This window comes from Sphaerodactylus townsendi, linkage group LG16 (genome assembly GCF_021028975.2).
Source record: "Sphaerodactylus townsendi isolate TG3544 linkage group LG16, MPM_Stown_v2.3, whole genome shotgun sequence".
Taxonomy (NCBI): domain Eukaryota; kingdom Metazoa; phylum Chordata; class Lepidosauria; order Squamata; family Sphaerodactylidae; genus Sphaerodactylus; species Sphaerodactylus townsendi.
The window spans coordinates 13592572-13615790 of record NC_059440.1 but is presented as its reverse complement, the minus strand read 5'-3'; the positions used below and the strand labels follow the sequence as shown (position 1 = coordinate 13615790).

General features: G+C 46.4%; 1 protein-coding gene across 6 annotated transcripts in view; it reads left to right on the top strand.

Moving 5' to 3' along the window:
- The window catches only part of GTF2IRD1 (GTF2I repeat domain containing 1), a 107719-nt gene that overhangs the window by 43356 nt on the left and 41144 nt on the right, over positions 1-23219 (top strand). For 5 of the 6 annotated variants that reach the window (XM_048518848.1, XM_048518849.1, XM_048518847.1 and 2 more), the window contains exons 2-5: positions 6873-7001; positions 14182-14323; positions 20556-20702; positions 22177-22360. In XM_048518848.1, the coding sequence (XP_048374805.1) occupies positions 6879-7001; positions 14182-14323; positions 20556-20702; positions 22177-22360 (596 nt within the window). In that variant the 5' untranslated portion in view covers positions 6873-6878. The remainder of the gene's footprint in view (positions 1-6872; positions 7002-14181; positions 14324-20555; positions 20703-22176; positions 22361-23219) is intronic. The other variant, XM_048518851.1, reaches the window with a different exon arrangement.

Sequence of the window (23219 nt, the reverse complement as noted above, 5' to 3'; positions counted from 1 at the left end):
AACCCTGGCCAGGACTGCCAGTCAGACGACTCGGTGCTGAGCTACAATGGGCTGACCCAGTATAAGGCAGCAATATCTGTAGATTACACATATCTAAAGATGGTTTGAATTGTGCTGTGGAGGCTCCCCTCCCCCTCTTTCCAGATGCTTCCTCCCTGACTTCCGCCGGCTGCTGCCGGAAACCTGCCTCTAACGGTTAAAACTGGGTCACGTCGCCTTTGCTCCACTTTTTTTTCCCATCCCGGCATCTCTGTTTCCTTTGTCTCTCGACTGCTGGAGAAAGTGATTCCAAGCCTTGGCAGAGGCAAAAGTCTTTGTATCTCCGAGAGGGCCAGCCAGGATCTCTCTGTGTGCTAGTACAGATCAGAAAGGGGGAGATACAAGGCGGCAGCCCTTTCCTTGAATCTTCAATCCCCTCCCTCCCTCCCCGACTTCTAAATTCTTCTCCAGCTCTGGGAGTTTTGCAAAAGTCATTCAAAGTGATCCAGGAGGGCTTGAAGCTTAAGAGGACTTTTTATTCCTCAGTGAAAGTTATGCTTTGAGGGTGGGAGTGAATCCCCCTGTTCAGAGCTTTTTTGTCCCTTCACGCCTTTCTTGTGCTGTAGTCTTGGACGTATTAATGCAAAGCTCAGGTGTGTATTTGCTAATACACAGCATTTAGATCAGTGGTTCTCAGCCTTCCTAATGCCGCGACCCTTTAATACAGTTCCTCATGTTGTGGTGACCCCCCAACCCTAACATTTATCCATTTTACAGATGAAGAACACTGATGCATAGAGTCTTAGGCCAAGGTGACCAGACGTCCCGCTTTTGGCGGGACAGTCCCGCCGTAAATCAATTTGTCCCGCGTCCCGCGGGTTTTTTGAACCGTCCCGATTTTTGGAAGGCTGCCGCACTGCCTTCTGGGGGGTTCCCCCTTTTCCTGCCCTGTCACAGGGCGGGAAACAGGAAGTGCCCCAGAAGACGATCGCCGGTAGCACTCAGCTTTTAACAGCGACGCGGAAGCGCCTGCCTTCTGGGGGTTCCCCCTTTTCCTGCCCTGTCACAGGGCGGGGAAACAGGGAAGCGCCAGAAGGCAGTCATGACCAACCCTCACTGTAGCGACGCGGGAGGCGCCTGCCTTTTAGAGCTCCTGTTCCACAGCACTGACGGGGCGGGAAGCGGGCCCTGTCTAGAAGACGGGGAGCGGGAAGCCTATCCGCGGGGCGAGGCAGGGCTTGAAGGCGAGTCTTGCGCTCACTGTGTATTTCTTGCTTGCAGCTTGGCTGGCGCATGCGTTCGCCCGGGTCCCGCTTTACAAAGGTGACAATCTGGTCCCCTTATCTTAGGTGACCCCTGTGAAAGGATCATTCGACCTCCAAAGGGGTCCCGACCTCCAGGTTGAGAACCACTGATTTAGATAGAACTATCAAGTGTGAAACATTTTCTTTCTCACAGTTGTGTTGTGGTGGAAAGCACTATCAAGTTGCAGCCAACTTGTGGGGATCTCAGAGGGTTGCCACAGCAAGACGTGGCATGCGCTGCCTTCCTTGGCAATATGGAATTGCAGGTGAGTAGCCCTATCCACAGGGCCAGGCGGCCAGCCACAGCGCCGTGGCCACGCCACCCTGCCACTCCCACGCAGTCTTGCCAGCAGGGTGTGGAGGCTTAAAAAGCACGAATGCCTTTCCGCCACTGAGAAGTCTCCATCAAAATTAATGGACTTGTGCCACCTTTTAAGATTGTGTACGTCCAAATGTGCATTTGCTGGGGGAACGGGGTGAATGGCTGGGACGAAGCTGTTGAACATTGGCTCCTCCCCCAGCCGTGTCTCCAGCCTGCTCCCATGACAATGGCAGCAGAGGCGCAGGTGCTAGGACGCTGGTGCCATGTCAGGCACACATTCCAGTGCTGTGGAAGGCAGTAGTGGGCATATGTGGTTGAGATTGCCTCTCTGCTTGGCTAAATGCTCCAGGGAGGGTGAGTCCATTGGCTCGACCTCATGCTGCTCCCATGATCAGATTTGCCCCTGTCCTCATATGGGCTCTGAAACTGCACTCCTTCTGCCACTATATGGACCTTTAAAAACATGGACAGGAACAACTCCTACACCTTACTTACCTTCCATCACCCTGCCGAAACTTGGCCAGGCCTTTTCCAGAGCTCGCCTTAATGCCAGCATGGTGTATGGTTAAGAGCAGGTGCATTCTAATCTGGAGAACCAGGTTTGATTCCCCACTCCTCCACCTGAGTGGTGGAGGCTTATCTGGTGAACCAGATGTGTTTCTGCATTCCTACATTCCTGCTGAGTGATCTTGCGCTAGTCACAATTCTCTCTGAACTCTCTCAGCCCCACCTACCTCGCAAGGTGTCTGTTGTGGGGAGAGGAAGGGAAAGGAGCTTGTAGGCCACCTTGAGTCTCCTTACAGGAGAGAAAGGTGGAATATCAATCCAAACTACTACTACTCCTCCTCTTCTTTTTTAGGTTTCAAAATATACCATTGGAGTCGCACCACTGCCTTTGCAGTATCAACAACATAGAGACGATTACTCATGTATTACTCCGCTGTTAATTTTACACTGTTGAGAGGAACCATCTAATTACACCTCTGTTATATCGTTTTGGACACATAATCCATGTATCTGATACACAGTATTTTCTGGTCAGAGTTTTGCTTGAGGATAAGGACCCTAACATCTTGTGGCAAAATTTTGTTCTTCTGTATGTAAAAAAGGTGCAGTCTTGTGATAAATAAGCGTGCAAGTTCCACTTTGAAAAGGGGTAATACTTGTCTGTATTTGTATTCCTTTTATTGCTGCTGTCTTTTAATTTGCTTGTTTTTATTGTCGATTGTTTGACCTTTTACATTGTTGTTACGGATCTTTTTCATGTTGCTGGTCAGTGACCGTAATTAAAGTTAAAGACACATCTAACGGCATAGCAACCTTGGTATTGCTTGGTGGTCTGTCATCAATTACTAACCAGGGACGACCCAGCTAGCCTTGGTCGTCCAGATTAGGTTCCCCGCCTCGGTGTAATTGCTGAGTGAGCTGCACGGTGCAAACTCATGGCGAAAGTGTTTGCATGTCTTCTCCTCCTTTCTCCGTGATCAGCAATGTTCCGAAAGCAGCGTTGCTGATCATGGGGTGAGAGGATATGTGCAGACAGGTTGTCTGTACAGTTTTCAGGTCAACCACAGACAAAGCGGACGTTTCTGCTACTCTGGGGATCTCCCAGGTATGCAGAAAAACCTTACTCTAGCAGTTAGATGAAAGCCTTGAAAAACTAGCTTGATGAAGACTGAACATTCTCCAGAAAGGAGGGAATGTTGACAGTAACTGATGAAGACTGAGCGTACTCCAGAGCAGGGGATGTTGAGACGTACTGGTGGAGACTGAGCGTGCTCCAGAAGGGAGGAATGTTGAAAGTAGCTAATAAAGAAGAAGATGAAGAAGAAGAGTTTGGATTATATTTTTATCCTGTAAGGAGAGTCAGGGTGGCTGACAAGCTCCTTTCCCTTCCTCTTCCTACAACAGACACCTGGTGAGGTAGGTAGGGCTGAGAGAGTTCTGAAGAACTGTGCCTAGCCCAAGGTCACCCAGCAGGAACGTAGGAGTGCAGAAACACATCTGGTTCACCAGATACGCCTCTACCACTCAGGTGGTGGAGTGGGGAATCAAACCCGGTTCTCCAGATTAGAGACCACCTGCTCTTAACCACTACACCATGAAGATTAAGCATGCTATAGACGCCAGAGAGAGACTAGCTTGAAGTCTGAGGGTGGTGTAGAAAGGGAGAGAGAGGCTAATGGAGACTGAGCATGCTCTACAAGGGAGGGAGCACAAAGCTTATGCCAAATTGGGTGGACTCTTCGTGGCTTTTAGCAGCAGCTGTCTAGGAATTCTGGAATCTGCAGATATCTAGACAAGGTTTCCCTGCAAGGAACTGAGGGAGATCAGGGAACGCTTTATAGAAGAGCAATTGAATAAGCCACAGAGCTTCAGTGGCTTGTAAACCTGATCCTGAAATGCAGGCTTGTTCTTAAAAGACAATGGCAATATGTTTATTGAATGTTGCAGCTTCATAGAGCAACTAAAAATAAAGACATGTATCAGTGAAGAGGTCAATTAAGTGAGGCCTTGGTCCAAGCATGACGAGAGCATGCTTGGTGGTGGCCCCTTCTCCTTCCCCCCCCTTTTTTCCCACCAAAATAAATCTGACTCTTGTATTCTCACTTTATTGGGGAAATATTTAGGGTATGGAGACTTAATTTGTTTCTGATCTGCAGTGCAGGAGAGACACAGAGCAGAGTACTGAATTCTCACAGGCTGTCAAGTGGATATTCTCTTCTGGTTTCTGTGGTGTCACCAGGCCCTGCCTTTGTATCCTCGGGGTGATTTCTGTGGGCAATAAGAGCTAGAAACTTGTGTTTTGGGGTGATAGTGGATTATTTCCGTGTGCTGGAGACATGAAATGTCCCCTCTCTGTTCTGAAATCTGTCTTCTAGAGGCTCCGCGGATTGATCTGAGCTCAGAAGGACAACTGGGGCGAATTCTTCTAAATGTTTTCATGGCATCCTCAAGATACAAAGGGGGGCTTGAATCACGAGGGGATCCGGGGGGGCTTGCTCCTCCCCCTTTTGTGAAGGCTTCTTTAGCAGAGGTGTAGCTCCAAGGGGACCGGGGGGCACGACGCACCGGGCGCTTACCCTGGTGGGGGTGTGATGAGGGCATGGTGGGGGCGTGGTGGGGCTGTTCCAGGGCATGGCGGGGGCATGGCGTGGCGGGGGTGGAGGACGCACTAGTGCACTCGGCGCTTTTCCCCCTTGCCACGCCTCTGTTCTTTAACTAGTCTTTTTGAACTCTTTGGGCATTACTGTTCTGGCCTTTACGCCTTTCCTCCCATGATTTGAACACTAGACAAGAATAGGAAACAAAAAATAGAGTCCACTCCAACAACAGGGCGTTGCAAACTGGTGCAAACTATCTCCACCAGAGCTGCCGTTCTGAAAACAGGTAAAGCGCTTCTCCACGAGGCTGTTTCTAAGGCACATCGGCTGCTTAACTTGCTTCCCTGCTAAACGTGCTTCCGTTGGCCCACGGCAGCCAAATCGCCTCACCCCTGCCGACCATTCAATCTCCGCTCCCCGCAGAGCCTTGAGCTCTCTCTTCGGCAGTTGTTGCCTTGTTAGCAAATTGAGTTAAGCGGAGCTCGCTTTATTCGGATTCTCCAGGCAGCCTTCCTGAGTCGCAACAATCCCCCCCCCCCATCTTGCTTCATTAGAGATTTTCCTGTCCGTCTGCCGCATCCCCAAGCTATTTACTTCCCACGCACACGTTGGTCTGCAGCATGGGCTGCGTGGTTTGCTCGGGTTGGCATTGAATTACTGACCAACGAAATGGCATGCTTATTTTAATTGGAATGCCCAAAGCCTGGAACAGAGCGGATTGCCCCTTTTCTGAAAGCAGAGGAGGAGTTTGGATTTATACCCTGCTTTTTCTCTATCTTTAAGGAGTCTCAAAGTAGCTTACAAACTCCTTCCCTTCCTCTCCCTTCAATGGACACTTTATGAGGCAGGCTGAGAGAGTTCTGGGAGAACTAGGACTAGTCCAAGGACACCCAACGGGCTCCATGTGTAGGAGTGGGGAAACAAATCCAGTTCACCAGTTTAGGGTCTGCTACTCATGTGGAGGAGTAGAGAATCAAATCCAGTGCTCCAGAGTAGAGGCCTTTGCTCGTAACCATGACACCATGCTGTCACATGAATGAATGATCTCTCCAAAGTCCTATTGTTAACAACTTTTCTCAGGTCATGCAAACTGAGGGCTGAGGCTTCCTTTATCGAGAACCCATCTCAAATGGGGGGGGGGTCTTTCTCTTTTACTGCTGCTTCCTAACTTTATGGGGGGTTTTCCCCAGTAATTCCTGTCTTCTCATAGGCCCCTTCCACACATGCAGAATCATGCACTTTCAATCCACTTTCAATCCACTTTGAAACTGGATCTTACTGTGCGGAATAGCAAAATCCACTTTCAAACAATTTTGAAAGTGGATTGAATGTACATTATTCTGCATGTGCGGAAGGAGCCCTAGGGGCTTTCCCCACTGACAGAGTTGAACTGGTTTCTACCTAGGTTCGCCTCAGTGAATCCCCACTGCCACCGAGCTCAACATTGTTTTGTCCCAGTTCCCCCTCCTCAGAACTGCGACATCCTTGCCGCAGTTATGAACTACACTTTTCTGCTGGAACAAGGTCGATACCGCTTCGAAGTGGGGAAGCATCGAAACGACACCTCATTCATTCAACCAATCACGAGCCGCTTTTGTGGCATGCGCAGAATGGGAGAGTCGTGACGAGCAGAAAGCGCATGTAACTGTAAACTGTAAAAACTGTTTAAAAAAAAGAACGCTCCCGTTTCCTGCCGTAACACAAGCGCCAATCACGATCGAGGAGCAAAACAGGCACCAAGATGATCCCGCCCACTTAGCTCGGTTCCAGGGGGCCAACTCAGTTGCTGTGGGGACAGCCTGGAATGGCCCTCCACTGAAGGGAACCAAGTCGACCTTAGCTCCCTTCTGTAGTGGGGAAAGCCTCATAGTGTGACCAAAGAACAATCTCCTCAGTTTAGCCAGCTATCGCAGTCCAGCAGCCAAGCGAGAAGGAACAGAAACGATGCTCAACTGGTTCAGCCATGCTGTGCGAGCTGTGAATTTTGTAATCCAGTGTTTTATGTATGTGTTGGTTTTATTACCATGTTGGTTGAATATCGTTCCTACTGTATCCTCTGAACATGTGCAGTCTGCCTACAGTTGCAGCAAGGAAAGCAGACTAGAGATGGAGCAAATAAACAAACGTGCCCAACTTTGAGCTCGTGGTATCTCTTTATTTCAGGTGGTGATGGCACTGTTGGGGAAGCTCTGTGACGGGCCACCGAACAACTCCAGACCCGACCAGTGGCACTTGGTGTTCTCTCAGAAAGATGAAGTCATCACCAGTTTAGTATCTGCCTTAGATTCCATGGTGAGTTGTTGGCAATGTATTTATTTGGAGTATTGTGGGTTTTCCAAGCGTGTTCCAGTAGCATTTTCTCCTGGCATGTTGCCTGTATCTGTGGCTGACATCTTAAGAGGATCTTGTGGCTGGCATCTTTAGAAGATCCTCTGAAGATGCCTGCCACAGATGCAGGCGAAACATCAGGAGAAAATGCTACTGGAACATGGTCATACAGCCCGGAAGCCCCACAACACTCCAATTATTCCGGCCGTGAAAGCCTTCGACAATTTATTTATTTGTGTATTTATTTCTGTCCCTCTTTTCTCCTCAGCAGAGATCCAAAGTGGTTTTCAACACTGTTCTCCACCATCACTACAAGAAGCCTGTATGGATAGGTTAGGCCCATGGTGGCGAACCTTTGGCACTCCAGATGTTATGGACTACAATTCCCATCAGCCCCTGCCAGCATGGCCAATTGGCCATGCTGGAAGGGGCTGATGGGAATTGTAGTCCATAACATCTGGAGTGCCAAAGGTTCGCCACCACGGGGTTAGGCCAACGGGGGGGTGACTCGATTGGGGTTCCCCAACTGTGTTCCTTTTACAGTCAAACATGATGCCAAAAAACAAGATGCCAATAGAATATTTCTCCATGCACCCTAATGGCTCCCGGTATACCAGTATTTGTTTCTTTTAAAGAATTCACAAAAGCTTTTACGTGAGAGTCTAAATTATTCAACTTTTATCACTCAAAAAAATTACCCGAACATTGGCTCACAAACCATCATGAAAAAACAATTAATTAGTCCCAGTATCGGGCTCACAGTAAAGAATCATGTCAAACGGCTAAGCCTAGCCTGGGCGTATAACTTGGGTTATCATTCACCGGTAATGAAATGATTTTGTGAGCATAAGAACGTAAGAAACAGATCAGACCAGAGTCCATCAGACCAGAGTCCATCTAGTTCAGCACTCTGCTACTCGCAGTGGCCCATCAGATGTCTTTAGGAGCTCACATGCAGTATGTGAAAGGAATGGCCTGCTGCTGCTGCTGCTGCTCCTGAGCACCTGGTCTGCTAAGGCATTTGCAATCTCAGATCAAGGAGGCTCAAGATTGGTAGCCATAGATGACTTCTCCTCCATAAACCTGTCTAAGCCCCCTTTAAAGCTATCCAGATTAGTGGCCATCACCGCCTCCTGTGGCAGTAACTTCAACCAGCCTGCACAATTGTCCCAAATGGGTTCAAATAAATGTTCCAGAGAATCAATGCATATATTTCCACACATGGCATCAAGACTGTGGCATGATGCTCTGCTCTGGTCTACACTGCAGGAGAGGTTTCAGACTTCTCTCCCCCATACCATTTTCATGAGCCAAAATGCCTCCTCTGCCTTGTCCAATGCCATGGAGATCTTATTTGGGCAGAAAGGCGGCATATAAACATTTCAAATGAGCAATGTCTAATTTAGGCCTGGTGCTTGCTTTGGAGGGGAAAGCCTACCGGAGGGAGAAATGTGATGGTTTGGAGAGGTCCTTCTTGCAAGTTACTGACCCCTTCTGCACATGCAGAATAAAGCACTTTCAGTCCACTTTCACAATCGTTTGCAAGTGGATTTTGCTATTCCGCACAGCTGCTGAGTGCATTGAAAGTGGATTGAAAGTGCATTATTCTGCATGTGTGGAAGGAGCCACTGTCTCGCTGGATCAATCCAGGTAGTACATCCTGTTGGATGCGTATTCTGCACCTATCAATATTCTACCAGTACTAAACACCATTGGGATAGTGTGCCTGGCCCCACGTCCGCACACCTCAGAATACCTTCTGGTGGGTCATCGTGTCTGCATTGAGCCCTTTGAGCCTAAGATCCAATGTGTGTTGCCACACAAAATAGAATGTGTATTACTCAAATTCAGTGACCAGTGTGCATAGCCCTCCACACAGATGTAATGTTTAGGGAACGAGGCTGGTAGGTACTATTATGATTACACACCTACTGTGTGACGCACAGATTCAGGGTTCTGTTAATCCTCTCATGAGAATCAAATTACATCTTTTTCTCCTGTCTGTTTGTACTAGCTTTCCTTTGGGGCCTCAACATAAGAACATAAGAACATAAGAACATAAGAACTAGCCTGCTGGATCAGACCAGAGTCCATCTAGTCCAGCATTCTGCTACTCGCAGTGGCCCACCAGGTGCCTTTGGGAGCTCACATGCAGGATGTGAAAGCAATGGCCTTCTGCTGCTGCTGCTCCTGAGCACCTGGTCTGCTAAGGCATTAGCAATCTGAGATCAAGGAGGATCAAGATTGGTAGCCATAGATTGACTTCTCCTCCATAAGTTTGTCCAAGCCCTTTTTTTAAAGTTACTATCCGGGTTAGGTGGCCATCACCACCTCCTGTGGCAGCATATTCCAAACACCAATCACACGTTATGCGTGGAGAAGTGTTTCCTTTTATTAGTCCTAATTCTTCCCCCCAGCATTTTCAATGAATGCCCCTGGTTCCTGTTATTGTGAAAGAGAAAAAATTTCTCTCTGTCAGCATTTTCTACCCCATGCATAATTTTATAGACTTCAATCATATCCCCCCCCTCAAAGCGTCTCCTCTCCAAACTAAAAAAAAGAGTCCCAAGCGCTGCAGCCTCTCCTCATAAGGAAGGTGCTCAATCCTTCAATCATCACCGTTGCCCTTTCTCTGCACTTTTCTATCTCTTCGATATCCTTTTGAGAGATGTGGCGACCTAAGAACTAAAACACAATGCTCAAGTGCGGTCGCATACCACTGCTTTTATATAAGGGCATGACAATCTTGCAGTTTTATTCTCAATTCCTTTTCCTAATTATCTCCCAGCATAGAGTTTGCCTTTTCACAGCTGCCATGCATTGAGTTGACATTCCCATGGAACTATCAGCTAAGGCGGCCCAAATCCCTTTCTGGTCTGTGACTGATAGCACTGGACCCTGTAGCGTGTATGTGAAGTTTTGGATTTTTTTTTTTTTGCTTCGATTGCATCACTTTTACATTTACGCTACATTGAACTGCATTTGCCATTTCTGTGAGCCCACTCACCTAATTTATCACAGGTCAGCTTGGAGCTCTTAAGCTAATCCTTGTGGTTCTTACCACCCTACATAATTTGGTATCATCTGCAAGCTTGGCCACCACACTACCCACCCTACTTCCAGGTCATTTATGAATAAGTCGTAAAGAGCACTGGTCCCAAAAGCGGATCCATGGGGACACCACTCCCTTTTATCTCTCCATTGTGAGAACTTCCCATTTTATACCCACCCTTTTTGTTTCCTGTTCCTCAAGCAGTTTTTTAATCCATGGGAGAACTTCCCTCTTATTCCTTCATTGCTGAGTTTTCTCAACAGTCTCTGGTGAGGAACTTTGTCAAAAGCTTAACTTTAGCAAATCAAGTAGACAATGTCCACTGGTTCCCCCTCTTATCCACATGTCTGTTTTACGCCCTCAAAGAACTCTAGTAAAGTTTGTAAGACAGGACTTGCCTTGCTACAAAAGCCATGCTGACTCTTCCTCCTTGGAGGTCTTGCTTTTCTACATGTTTAATAATTTTATCTTTTAATGATAGATTCTACTAATTTACCAGGAACAGATGTCAAACTGACTTGTACCTGTAATTTCGGGTCCCCCTAGACCCCTTTCTTTAAAGATTGGTGTGTGACATTGTACCATCTTCCAGTCTTCAGGGATGGGAGCCTGATTTCAGGGATGAGTTGCATATTAATGTGAGGAACATCAGTACAATTCATGCTTGAGCTCTTTAAGAACTCTTGGATGAGCGCAATCTGGGCCAGAGTTTGGTAGCATTTAGTTTATCAATGGCTGCCAGAACTTTAGCCTGCTTGTCTACCACTAACTTCGCTTAGCTAGTTCACCAGATTCACCTCCCTAAAGAAGCTTGGTTCGGGTGCGGGAATTCTTTCCTCACCTCCTTCTTGGTAGTGAACAGATAAAAAGAGAATTCATTCAGCTTCTCTGCAATCTCCTGTCATCTTTTTAGCACACCTTTTGTTCCTTCATCATCGCGGACCTGCAGCTTCCTCTAGCTGGCTTCCTGCTTTGATGTACTTGAAGAACTGTTTGTTGCTAGTCTTGATGTTCGCAGCCATGCGTTCCTCATAATCCTTTTTGCCTCCCCTTACAGCTTCTTGCTTCTCTTTTGCCACCATTTGTGTTCTCTTCTGGTATTCTTCATCAGTTAAGTTGGACTTCCATTTTCTAAAAGACATCTTTTTTTTCCTAATAATTACCTCTTCAACCTCCTTGTTAGCTTTCCATGGGTAGCTTTTCTTTGAACTTCAAAGGCGCTTTCGCCTTTCCTAACCCTCGCCGGAACACATTCCAGCTGAGCTTTTAAGACTGTGTTTTTAAATAACCTCCAAGCACCTTGGACATTTTTGACTCTCTTGATTTTCCCTTTCAGCTTCCTGCGCACTATCCCCCTCATCTTTGAGAAATTTCCCTTTCTGAAGGCAAATGTAACTACATTAGTAGTTGTCACTTGCCTCAAAGCCACCTTCCCCCTTGTCTCTCATTACAAATGATTTTTCTTCATCCCATGCCTAAAAATGGTCCTTGCCTCCCATTTGCTGAGCTTCTGTGACATCACAGCTTGCTTGAAAGCAGGCTAAACGCTGCAGTAGGCTGGCCGGTGATGGAATGAGGCAAATCGGCACTACTGCTATGAAGTAGAAGGAGCTTGTCTGCTGCAGACATTTCACAGGCAAGGCCTAAGGCAGGGGTCTGCAACCTGTGGCTCTCCAGATGTTCATGGACTACAATTCACATCACCCCCTGCCAGCATGGCCAATTGACCATGCTGGGAGGGGCTGATGGGAATTGTAGTCCATGAACATCTGGAGAGCCACAAGGACAGGAAGGGAGATGGGATTTTGTTCCAAACCATTCGGGGGTGGGGGTGTTGCATTCCTTTCTCTAGGCTGCTGTTACGGAGAGTCCCTTCAACGGTTTGGCTTCTGAACTGAAAACTGCTTCTTCTCATCCACTGTCAGAGGAGTTTTTTGAAGTCAGTCTTCAAAACCACCTATTGTGTTTCTCTGTTAACCTTTATGCTGGGATCTGCCGTTTTGATAATCCCAAATGTTTAACCACTACCCTCTGCGGGCTTTTCCATAACAAGATGTCAAAGGCTTTTTTTCGGCTGTGACAGAAACAATAATTTGTGTGAATGTCTTCCTCTCCTTCCCCCCCTTTTTTAAAGAACGATTTGAGTAGAACTCTTACATAAGGTGGGCTTGCTTCCATAAACAAGATATCTGCCTGGCTGTGTCTCTCGCAAAAAGCCGGCAGCTTTGTTTTTAGTGTGAATGAAATCTGGCGAAGGAATGATGGTGTATGTCTTTGCAGCATTAGAGCTCAAGAAAGTAGCTCTTTGAATAAAAATTGTCAGCCCCTTAAAAAAAGAAAAACCTTGTCAATTGAATCGTATGAGTTGTAGTCAGTGGCTTAATTAAGCAGTTACATTTGCATACATTTGCCTGTGAAAATGTGACATTGCTTCATGCTGAGTCAGATCAATGGTCAACAGAGCCTAAGATGGCTTATTTCCTCCGGCAGCAGTTCTCCAGGGGACGTAGGCAGAGAAAGGTCTTTCCCAGCAACTGATGCTTGAAATCTTTTCAGTAGCAATGCCAAGGATTGAACCGGGAAGCTCCTGCAAGCCGAGCCAGTGCTCTACTGCTGAGTAAAAATAATAGTTAAAGGAAACAGCCTACTTCCCTGTGCTTTAGAGCAGGGGTCCCCAAACTACGGCCCGGGTGCCAAATCAGGCCCCCGGAAGACATTTATCCGGCCCACTGGGCAGAAGCGGATCTCCCCCTTCTCTATCTCCTTTTCCCCAGGTTTACAAACAGCATTAAGCGTGGGCGACTCGCTGCTCATTCCAAGCGGCCGGGAGGGGACGTTACTGCACTCAATGCAGCAAGGGGAGAGAGAAAGGTGGCAGAGTTGCCTTCTTCCTCCCCTTGCCGCGTGATGCGGTGCCCCTCCGGCCGCTTGGAATGAGCGAATTAATGCCAACGAGGCTGCTTAGGTCTTAAACCTGGGGGGTCGGGGTGCCTAAACTTCAGGCGCCCTGAGTGCTTGGCACTTACGACCCCCCAGGTTTACAAACAGCCTCTGCGTGAGCTAATTTTCGGCCTGCTCATCTCCAAGCGGCCGTGAGGGGACGTTACTCAATGCGCGGGCGGGGAGAGAGAAAGGCGGGCGGAGCTTCAGGGCCAGATTGGAAGGGGACAGCGAGGGGTGGGAGGCTCAATATGCCAGGGGTGGAGTCGAGGGGCGGATGGATAAAACTCGCCGAGCGACGCTTAGTCCCGCCCCCCTCGGTACAGACTCTGTATCGTGAACTGGCCCCTGTTTGGGTTAAAAAAAGTTTGGTTTTAGACCCCTCGCTTCTAGAGAATAACGCACCTTTGTAGGCAGAGGTACACCTTCCCGTGTGATCTGGTTTGGCTGAATGAATCACAGGTTAAAAGGTAAAGGTAGTCCCCATTGGTGACATCACATCATGGCGTTTACTAGGCCAACTGTGTTTATGGGGTGGTTTGCCATTGCCTTCCCCAGTTGCCTACACTTTACTCCTGGCAAGCTGGGTACTCACAGGTAGGCAGTGTAAAAATTCACTGAATTATACTTTTAAAAATAATCATTTTAAGAAGGTAGAACCTCTGTGTATGTTCTGCGGCTCTAAATCGAGAACGAAACTTGCAGGACAAATGAACGTTAATAGCCAAGCCGCTTTCTGTCGCTGCATTCTCCCTGGCTCAGGGAAGGGTGGTTATAGCGGGATTGACCCAGTTTAGGGGCAGGAACTGTGTGAAGTTCCCACCCAAACCACGTTTAATCCCGCCCCCACCCTGGGATAATTGGCCCGTGTGGAAAGGGTCATAGGCATGCCATTGGATACATTTTTTTGTGATTATCAGGCTGTGCAGATTTCTGGCTTTTCTTGAGTTTCAAAACGTGTTGTCCAAAATATGCAGGTGGTCAAGATTTTTGTGTGGTTGACTTAAACCAGTTTTTGTTATTGAACTTCTGAAAGTTCTTCAAAGGCAGACCCATGTATAAGGGGTTGCAGTAGTTCACTTTAGAGAAGAACAGAGGTTGTGATATCTCTTTTGGGGTTCCCAGTCATGCCTCTTTCTCTCCTTTCCCCAGTGTTCAGCACTTTCTAAACTCAACACAGAGGTTGCCTGCATTGCGGTTCACGATGAAAACACCTTTGTCGTCGGGACGGAGAAGGGGAGGGTCTTCATGAACACGCGAAAGGAGGTCCAGGCGGATTTCAAGAAGTTCTGCAGTGAGTGTCGCAGTGGATTTCTTTAGAGAATTGTTGACCCATTTTTTAAACGCAAAAAATCCTCAGTTTGAGGAGTGAGAGTTTTAATACCGAAAGTGATATGAAATCAGCACGTTGGGTTTTGCTCTTGTGTCTTTTTTGCTGTGATGGAATTTTTTAACCCCTCCCCACCAGTTATTCTGATCTCGTTTCACTCGCGGTTATTGTATGGGCTTGTGTGTATGTTTTGGATTTTAGCATTTGTTCATTCCTGTCGTAAGCACCCATTCATTTGGAGCTATGGCAAATAGATGCTGTAAACAAATGAGGATTCTGAATGTAGCACACTGAAGGACCTAGCTGGTTTCGTAATTTGAAAGGCCACAATGAAAAATCCTGTTTAGCAGTGACCACCAATCTAATCAACATTGGCATGGATCCACTAGAGCATTTTCACAGATGGCAGCAGCCCTGGGTTGGTTGGTTTCAACTTGGGTTCTCCCCACTTTTATCCACCACAAAGAATAGGGAGCTGATTCTGTTCTCTCTGCATAGTTTCTCTCCCCAGATCCAGGATAGTGTAGTAGTTAAGAGTAGCGGTCTCTTATCTGGAGAACCTGGTTTGATTCCTCAGTCCTCCACATGAAGCTTGCTGGGTGACCTTGGGCGAGTCGCAGTTCTCTCAGAACTCTCTCAGCCCCACCTACCTCACAAGGTGCCTGTTGTGGGGAGAGGAAGGAAACGTGATTATAAGCAGCTTTGAGACTCCTTAAAGGTAGAAAAAAAAGCAAGGAATAAAAACCTATCCTTTTTCTATTCCTTTCAGCTGTTTTTCTGTACTGCCCTCCGTGAGCCTGGGATGAAGGAATTGGGGGTTGCAGGTGCTACGGGGACTAACAGGGAGGAATGTGATTTGAGTCTGCATGGGCCTTTCCCTTGTAAACTGTAGACATTTTTACATTTTATGGGGGAAACTCAGTACGAAGAAACAAAAACAGAGTGGAAATAAGCACCCCCAGATTTGATTTGCACAAGACAGAAGGGAAATCAGAATTGGGATTTGGGGGACTTGAAGTAATGTGGAAGTTGTCCCCAGCTGTAGCCTGAGGCATCTTGAAACGGGAATATGAACAGACAGCAGCAGCAAGGGTCTAGAACCGTGGTGGCGAACCTTTGGCACTCTAGATGTTATGGACTACAATTCCCATCAGCCCCTGCCAGCATGGCCAATTGGCAGGGACTGATGGGATTTGTAGTCCATAACATCTGTAAGATTCGCCATCATAGCCTAGAATAGAATGCGGCATTTCATCAGCTCAACACGGGCTAATTGGCCATGCTGACAGAGGCTGATGGGAATTGTAGTTCCTGAACATCTGGAGAGCCGCAGGTTCCCTACCCCTGGTCTAGAACAATAGACATAAAATCATTCCTCTTTTTGTAAAGTTAAGTTTGCGGCCTCTCAGTGTCCACTGACTAATTTGTTTGTATAAGCATCACGTATGCTGGTGCAAGAATTTTTAAAAACAAAAAGAGGGGGAAACTGACCTTTTATTTCATGGCCGCCCCCCCCCCCCCCCGGAAATAGCCACCCATGAACTGGTTTTACTTCCCCTGCAATAAACTTGGATACCTATATGTTCCCCCCACCCAAGTAGAAGGAGAAACAGTTTGAGGTGGTGGAAAAATGGCTGAGTAAGAAAATGTTGAATCACTCCCCCCCTTCCCAATACCATTCACTATAATAAAACAAACCAGGCAACCGGAGTTGCAAACAAAGACCGAATACATATTGAAAGAAGCTTGGGGAAGAAATTGTGCAAGGTAGCGCTTCAGTTTTCTCTGGTTGGTTTGGAATCGGAGTGCGTTGCAGGGGAGGGGTTGCTAATGAACTGGGCCTGAGCCCTGGGATGAAGGGAGAGAAAGAACATATTTGTTTAGTGATAATCCTGGGGGTTTTATTGCAGCAGGAAAAAAAAAATCAGGCGAGGGAGAGCGCCAGCACGCTCGATGCTGGTGGAAAGCGCATTTGCGTTTGCGTTTAATCCCCTCGATGGAACTGCTCAAGAACAGTTCATTCTCGTGCAAATATTAGTCCTGCTCACTTGTCAAGGTCAATGCTTGCGTGGGATTATCTGCGGAGTGTGTGCCAGCTGTAAAATTCGCCCCCGGTCTAATCCATCGGGAGCATTCAGCATTTGGCAAAGATATCTTTCTGCAGGTGTATTGTGTGCCTCACCTGTTTGTCTGGCCCAAAAGGTACCATACAATAGCTTGACTTCTTTTAATTAAAGAAAATGTCTGAATGTGTTATCGCTGTGCATAGTAGTCAAGCGCTTTTTGCGACTGACAAAATCCGCGCAGTGGGGCTATATGCAGACGAGGTAAGGATCTTCCTGCTACTCAGGGAAGCTCCCTATGTATGTAGAAAAATACGTAATTTAACAAAAATATTTAATTTCACAAAAAGAGTTCTATAAGAAAGCTGTTTGAAAAGGACTAAGCCATGCTTTAAAGGGGATGGAATGACAAGAACAGCCAGTGACGTATCTGCCTAGGGACAAGGGGTACCCCTTGTCCCCGGGCGCCACTGTTCTAGTCACGTGGGGGGTGCAAAATCGGCCTCCCACGTGACCAAGAAGTCCTGCTGTCTCATCTTTTTCGCGTGCCTCGACCCTCAACCCCACCCTAGACTCCCCCCTCCCTTCCCCCCACCAGCTGGGCTCCCAGCCAGCAGCCTGCAGTCTGGGCTCCCAGCCGGCAGGGGGAGTCTCTTGGGGGGGCACCCTAGCCCTTGCCCATGTCCATGGTGACATGGGCAGGTTCTAGGACCGTGGGGATGGAGCCTGGGGCATCAGGGGCAGAGCTAGGGTGGTGGGGGCAGAGGCGGGCAGCAGAGCCTAGGGGGGCGTCCTGGAGGCAATTTGTCTCCGGGCGCCATTTACCCCTGGTACGCTTCTGAGAACAGCTGTGTTAAAGGAAAAAAGTTTTTGTGTGTGAGGGGTGGGGGGAATTAGCCTGTTTAATCTTGGAAGGGGAGATTTGGAGGGATCCAGATCGTCTGCCCCCCCCATTTTCTCATTTCCCCCCTATTATTTAAGAAGGTGAGGGGTGTCAATCATGACGGTAACAAAAGCATGCCATCCACAGACAAATTAGGGGGTTCTGTATAGTCGGGAGGGACTCCTCAGGTAATTGGGAAGATCTATAAATAAAAACATTTTCAAAGGCAGGCCTGAGGGACTGAGCATGCTCCAGAAGGCATAGAATGTTGAGTGCCGTTGACAGTTGAAGGGGGCGGAGAAATTCACCTGCCCAGGTACATAAAAGTCTGGGATGCTCTTTTTTGCTGTATTCCAACATCCTCCCACCCCCATTCCTGATTTTTATTTGATGATTATGTTTTATTTTAATTGTGTGTTTTTTTAATTGGAAACTCTACTGAGCAAAGGGGAAGAGTACTAGATGCAAATGTTTTTCAAAGAATAAATGCATTGTGTTGGTTACCATGGGATGCATATTTTCTAAATGCTGGGGAAAGGGTTTTTTTTGCCTTGTTGTTGAAGACAGGTTTTCTCTGGAGATAGCAAGCCTCCTCCTTTAAACAATTTAATTGCAAAAATCCAACATTAGGTCCAATATTTCCGAATCTCTGAAGAATGGTCATCCTTCATATACAATTCACAAAATGCAAACCCCCAACCACACACACACACACATTGGGCTTTCCATACTGGGCCATCAAGTACAAAATCACTAAGACAGTGGAGAGAGGTCAGAAAATTGTGTTGGACACATTGCCCCCCCACTGTTCTGTGAGGCCAGAACTCAAATCCGGCCTGCTCAGCTGTTTTGAGAAAAGATATGTTAGAAACAAATTCCCAAATAAGCAAAAGACATCTGATATCAGAGACAAACAGACAGTTTTTACTTGAACAGAATATAGATAAGAACATAAGATCTCTGACAGAAGGTGGCCCCTTCTGGGTGCTCTCAACAGAGAGACACGCCCGTCGCCCACCATAGGAAGGACCTTAGTCTTTATAGATACAAAGATACATACGTCATACTTCATCCCCATATTCACGTATTATAATCCATAACCCTTTCACGTGCTATAAGCATGAACCTTAAAATCCCATTGGATAGTTCTGTCTCCTTGTCACATTAAGACAGCCTCTACTCTACGTGTCTGATTCCTTCTGTTATTCAAACGCTGCATGCTGTTAGCTTATGTCCCTCTACCCATATGCAGACGGCTGCAATAAAACTAGCCTCTGTTTCCAAGAAAAACCTGTTTTCTAAGTTTTCTCCTGAAGAGAGATATACCTCTTCAGGCAATGCAGGCTTGACCTACCTACATTCTTTAGGATCATAAAACTTCCCTTTTTAAAATGATTTTACCTTTAAAAGATTATACAATTATAGTGAAATACTAATACATGTGAATCTCTCATTATCATTTCTGTGTTCATTTAACAATATATAGAAAAACACTTTTTTCCTATTTTAACTAATCACATTCTATAGCTCGTTCTATCCTCTGATCAAGTTATAAATGTATATGTCTGCTGTCACGTTGGCCTTTAGTGACAAGATCTTAAAGATGTTAATCTTTGCTTGCCTGCATTATCACTGACAAGCTTCTAACATTCACTTTTTGACCTGCTGCAAACAAGCAGTCTTACTAGTCACTTTTACAGAAACTTCATTTTGATTCTTCAAAACTTTGGTTCATACAACTTAATCAAATACAAATTATAGACATTCTGGTCCGTTCCCACAGTTCCTATAGGGAACTTAGGGCTGTATGTTTAGGATTCCAGGGATCTTTTCTCCATTTTATCCAAGAAGAAGAAGAGTTTGGATTTACACCCCATCTTTCTCTCCTGTAAGGAGACTCAAGGTGGCTTACAAGCTCCTTTCCCTTCCTCTCCCCACAATAGACACCTTGTGAGGTAGGTGGGGCTGAAAGAGTTCTGAGAGAACTGTGAGTAGCCCAAGGTCACCCAGCGGGGATGTAGGAGTGCGGAAACACATCTAGTTTACCAGGGAAGCCTCTGCCACTCAGGTGGAGGAGTGGGGAATCAAACCCAGTTCTCCAGATTAGAATCTACCTGCTCTTAACCACTACACCACGCTGGCTCTCTTATGAAGCAGGTTAGGATGACAAGTAAAGATTGGCCCAAGATTATTCAGAGAACTTCATGACTGAATAAAAATCTGAACACGGATCTCTCCAGTTAAGCTCTAGTACACATCCCAAGAAAATCTAGCTCAGGAGCAAACAGTTCCATCCTCTCCTGCATCAAGAATAGTTCTTTTTCAACATGGAGAAAAGCTTGCTGTATACTTTCCACCCTTTATCCCTCGCAAAAACACTGGCTTCTGTAGGCATGTCTGCAAACAATAAAAAATAATTATGTACTTACCTGCAATCCATACGGGGGGAGTGGGGGCAGAAGGTGCATGGGAAGCAGCAGAGTTTGTGCCACCAGTGCTGGGCAAAGTGGCATGGATGCCAACACAGAGACACTTACCTGAGTGGTAGAGTGCTGTGGCACAGGAACCAGGAAGTGATCTTCGAAGCCATATTTCCTGAACCACAGGAAGCTGCACCTGTATGGAGAGGGGGTGTTCCTGGGACTTTCCCAAAGGACTTTTGACCCAGGAATGCCACCCTTTAGCACCCAAAAAGGGTGGCATTTGTTTGCCTATGGGCTTCCTGGGGGGGGGGAGTTTCTCCTTCTCCCCCAGCACCTGTGTTGCTGATTGCCTCTTTGGGGGCAGTGTGGTGGCAGTTTCCCTGGCCGCTGTTGTACCGCCACCCCCTCCTTGGATTGGGCTGATATAGACCCCCTTTCTTACGGAGGGCACTTTTGCACATGCAGAGTAATGCACTTTCAATCTTGTGAGTGAATTTTGCCATTTCACGCAGCAAAATCCAGTTGCAAAGTGCATTGAAAGTGGATTGAAAGTGCATTATTCTGCATGTGCAAAAGTGCCCTGTAGGGACTCAAGGTGGATTAATTGGCAAAGGAAAATGAAGTTGAGTCCCCTGGGTGATGAAGGTACAAGCTCCACCCAAGAGGATCCCATCTTATGCACCAGATACTGGAGTACTTGTCGGCCTGGAATGGGTGGATAGAATGCACACAGGCAGCTTCTAATGCTAAAGGATCCAGGGTACAACACTGAGCTGCTTTGCTGTCTGTTCCTCTCTCTCTCTCTTGCTCCCCCGCCATGTTGGCAGGAATCCAACAGAGGAAAGAACAAGATCTGGACAGCCAGACGAAAGCCAAGGACTTTGGCCGGAGCATTCCACGGATCTCCCCGGATCAGGGATCAGATGTTTACCTTCTCAGGAAGATGGTGGAGGAAGTCTTTGATGTGCTTTATAGTAAGAAACAATCCCGACCCATTTTCATTTTTCTCCACCTGAGGTTGCTGCCTGCCGTGGGGGGTGCTTGGTTTGCCTTAAAGGGTGTTCTAAAATTATCAGTTCTCATGCCTCATGTTTCGGGCTTGAGGTGCTCAATGGACGTAGAGAGGAAGGGAAACAGGCTGGAATGGGCTGCTTGGAATCAGAGCAGACAAGGGTAGCTATAAAGAACAGCCTTTGGTGTTTCTTTTGTCTCAGTTGACCCCTCCGAGCTGAGTAGCTGTGGTACCATGTTCTGGCCATCTACAATATCATTTATGTTTTCATTTTATGTTTCATCCAAGATGCTCCCAATTTCACAACAAACTCATGGGGCTGGGTTGGAGGGAGGCTGAGGGAGAAAGTGACCGGTCCATGGTCACCCATTAACTCTTTCAGTTGAGATAGGACTGGAATTCTGGTTTCCCCAATCTCAGACTCTAACCAATATGCCCATGATGGCAGAACAGGAATCACTTCTCCCAGTAAGCTGAGCTGATGGGGTAGAAAAAGACTCCTGACTCTTGAACTGTGTCCTAATCCAGAGGTGAAGATACAAGGGGGCCAGGGGCTCCATTTTACATAGCTACGCCTCTGTCCTAATCTTATTCATTTCTGTTACAATTAATACTTTAAACAAATTATTTAGTATTTAGACTGCTTTTTGCACTTTACCGGAGGGTACTATCCTATAAAGGGAAACAACAAAAAGTTCTGTGACATTTTAAAGACTATTTGTCAGTTATTTATTATCTTAAAGTCTATTTATTGTGGCAGGAACTTTCATGTTATCCATCTCTTGGTGTCTGTCAAACACGGTCTCCAGTCTTCAAAGATCTGTGTACTGTTAAACCTATTAACCTTCAAAACACTAAAAGAGTCTTTATCACTTTGCCACAGTAGGAACTTAATGTCACTACTGTTGAGGTACCCCTAAAGACAATTCTTATTTTTATTTGTACCCCTAAGGGGTACAGATTTGTTCCCCTTATTTGTACCTTGAGGTACCCTTAAAGACAATCACTCTTATACTTAATTATATTGCTGCCAACCCTTCATCCTTCATCCCTTAGTTGCTCTGTATGGCCTCTGTTGCCCATCTATTTCAACTCCAATTTGAAGTTTTGAAGGTTTTTTTGTTGATTTTATAAAATGTTGAATGTATTTTACTTAGATTTTTAGACTGGATTTTAATTGTTATAATTATTTTAATTGTTTTAATTGTTTATTTAATTGAATGTTGTATATCTATTGTTGTAAGTTGCCCTGAGCCCTTGTGGAGAGGGCGGCATATGAATTGAACAAATAATAATAATTTCAGATGGGGAAGGGGACACTGAAGCTGAGGGGCGAGCAGCTTGCTTAAAGACACCATTTGGGTTTGCAGCCAAGGGGAAATTGGAATCACATTGTGGTTTGCGTTTGCATTCTAACTCATCGCTTCTGTCCCCAGGTGAGGCCTTAGGGAAGAGCAGTGTCGTGCCACTACCTTATGAGAAGTTCTTAAAAGAGCCCGGGTCACTAGTGGTTGCTGGATTGCCTGATGGGCTCACCTTCCGGAAACCCACTGAGTATGATGCAAAATCTCTGATGGCCATCTTAGAACATAGCCACAGTATGCGGTTCCGGCTAAAAAGGTAAGAGGGAGATAGGAATATACCAGCAGCTTGGCATGAAGAAGTTCTCTGGTTCAGCTGCCAGCATATCTGCAGAACGCAATATAAGCTGTTCCGAGCTAGATGGATAGTGGTCTGATTGCCTGAATATTGTATTGTATTGTTCCATATTGTATTGTATTGTTCAATTTGTACACCGCCCTCCCCAGAAGGGCTCAGGGCGGTGAACAACAACAGCATAATAGCAAGCATCAGTAATCATAACGTCAAGCAACAAAACATCAATAAACATAGTATCAATAAACAACATTATAAACATAGCATTATAAACAAGAACATCAATAATCATAACATCATAAACTATAAGGCAACAATAATCATAGACATTATAAGCATAGATGGCAACTTTCCCCTTCTGTAGCCTAAGATGACAGAAAACACTGTGACTTAAGACTACCCTCAATCAATCTACAGCCATGTTTAGATTAGTCTAGTGACTAATCTAAAAAATACAGTGTCATGTTGATGTCCATGTTGAAGTTCTTGCTTGGAGTCACGGAATGGCCGAAGTTTCGGGCATCCAAGGTTCGAACTTGGCCGAATGTTTGAGCATCCAGGTTGGCTGCAGCAGGCATTGACTCTGAATGAGCATCTCGCTATTTTTTTTTCTTTATGGACACAACTTCCATGCCTTTAACAACCACATCGTTGGCAGAAATCAATAAAGTTTGTTTTGAACTGCTTTATCTGCACTCCGGGAAACGCTTTCATTTGTTGATTTTTGCCTGTTACGCAACTGTTAATGCAAAGAGTCTCTGCTCTCCTGTTTATGTGATTTTGAGGGTCAGACTATAAGCGAGAAGATGAGAAATTGGTCAAT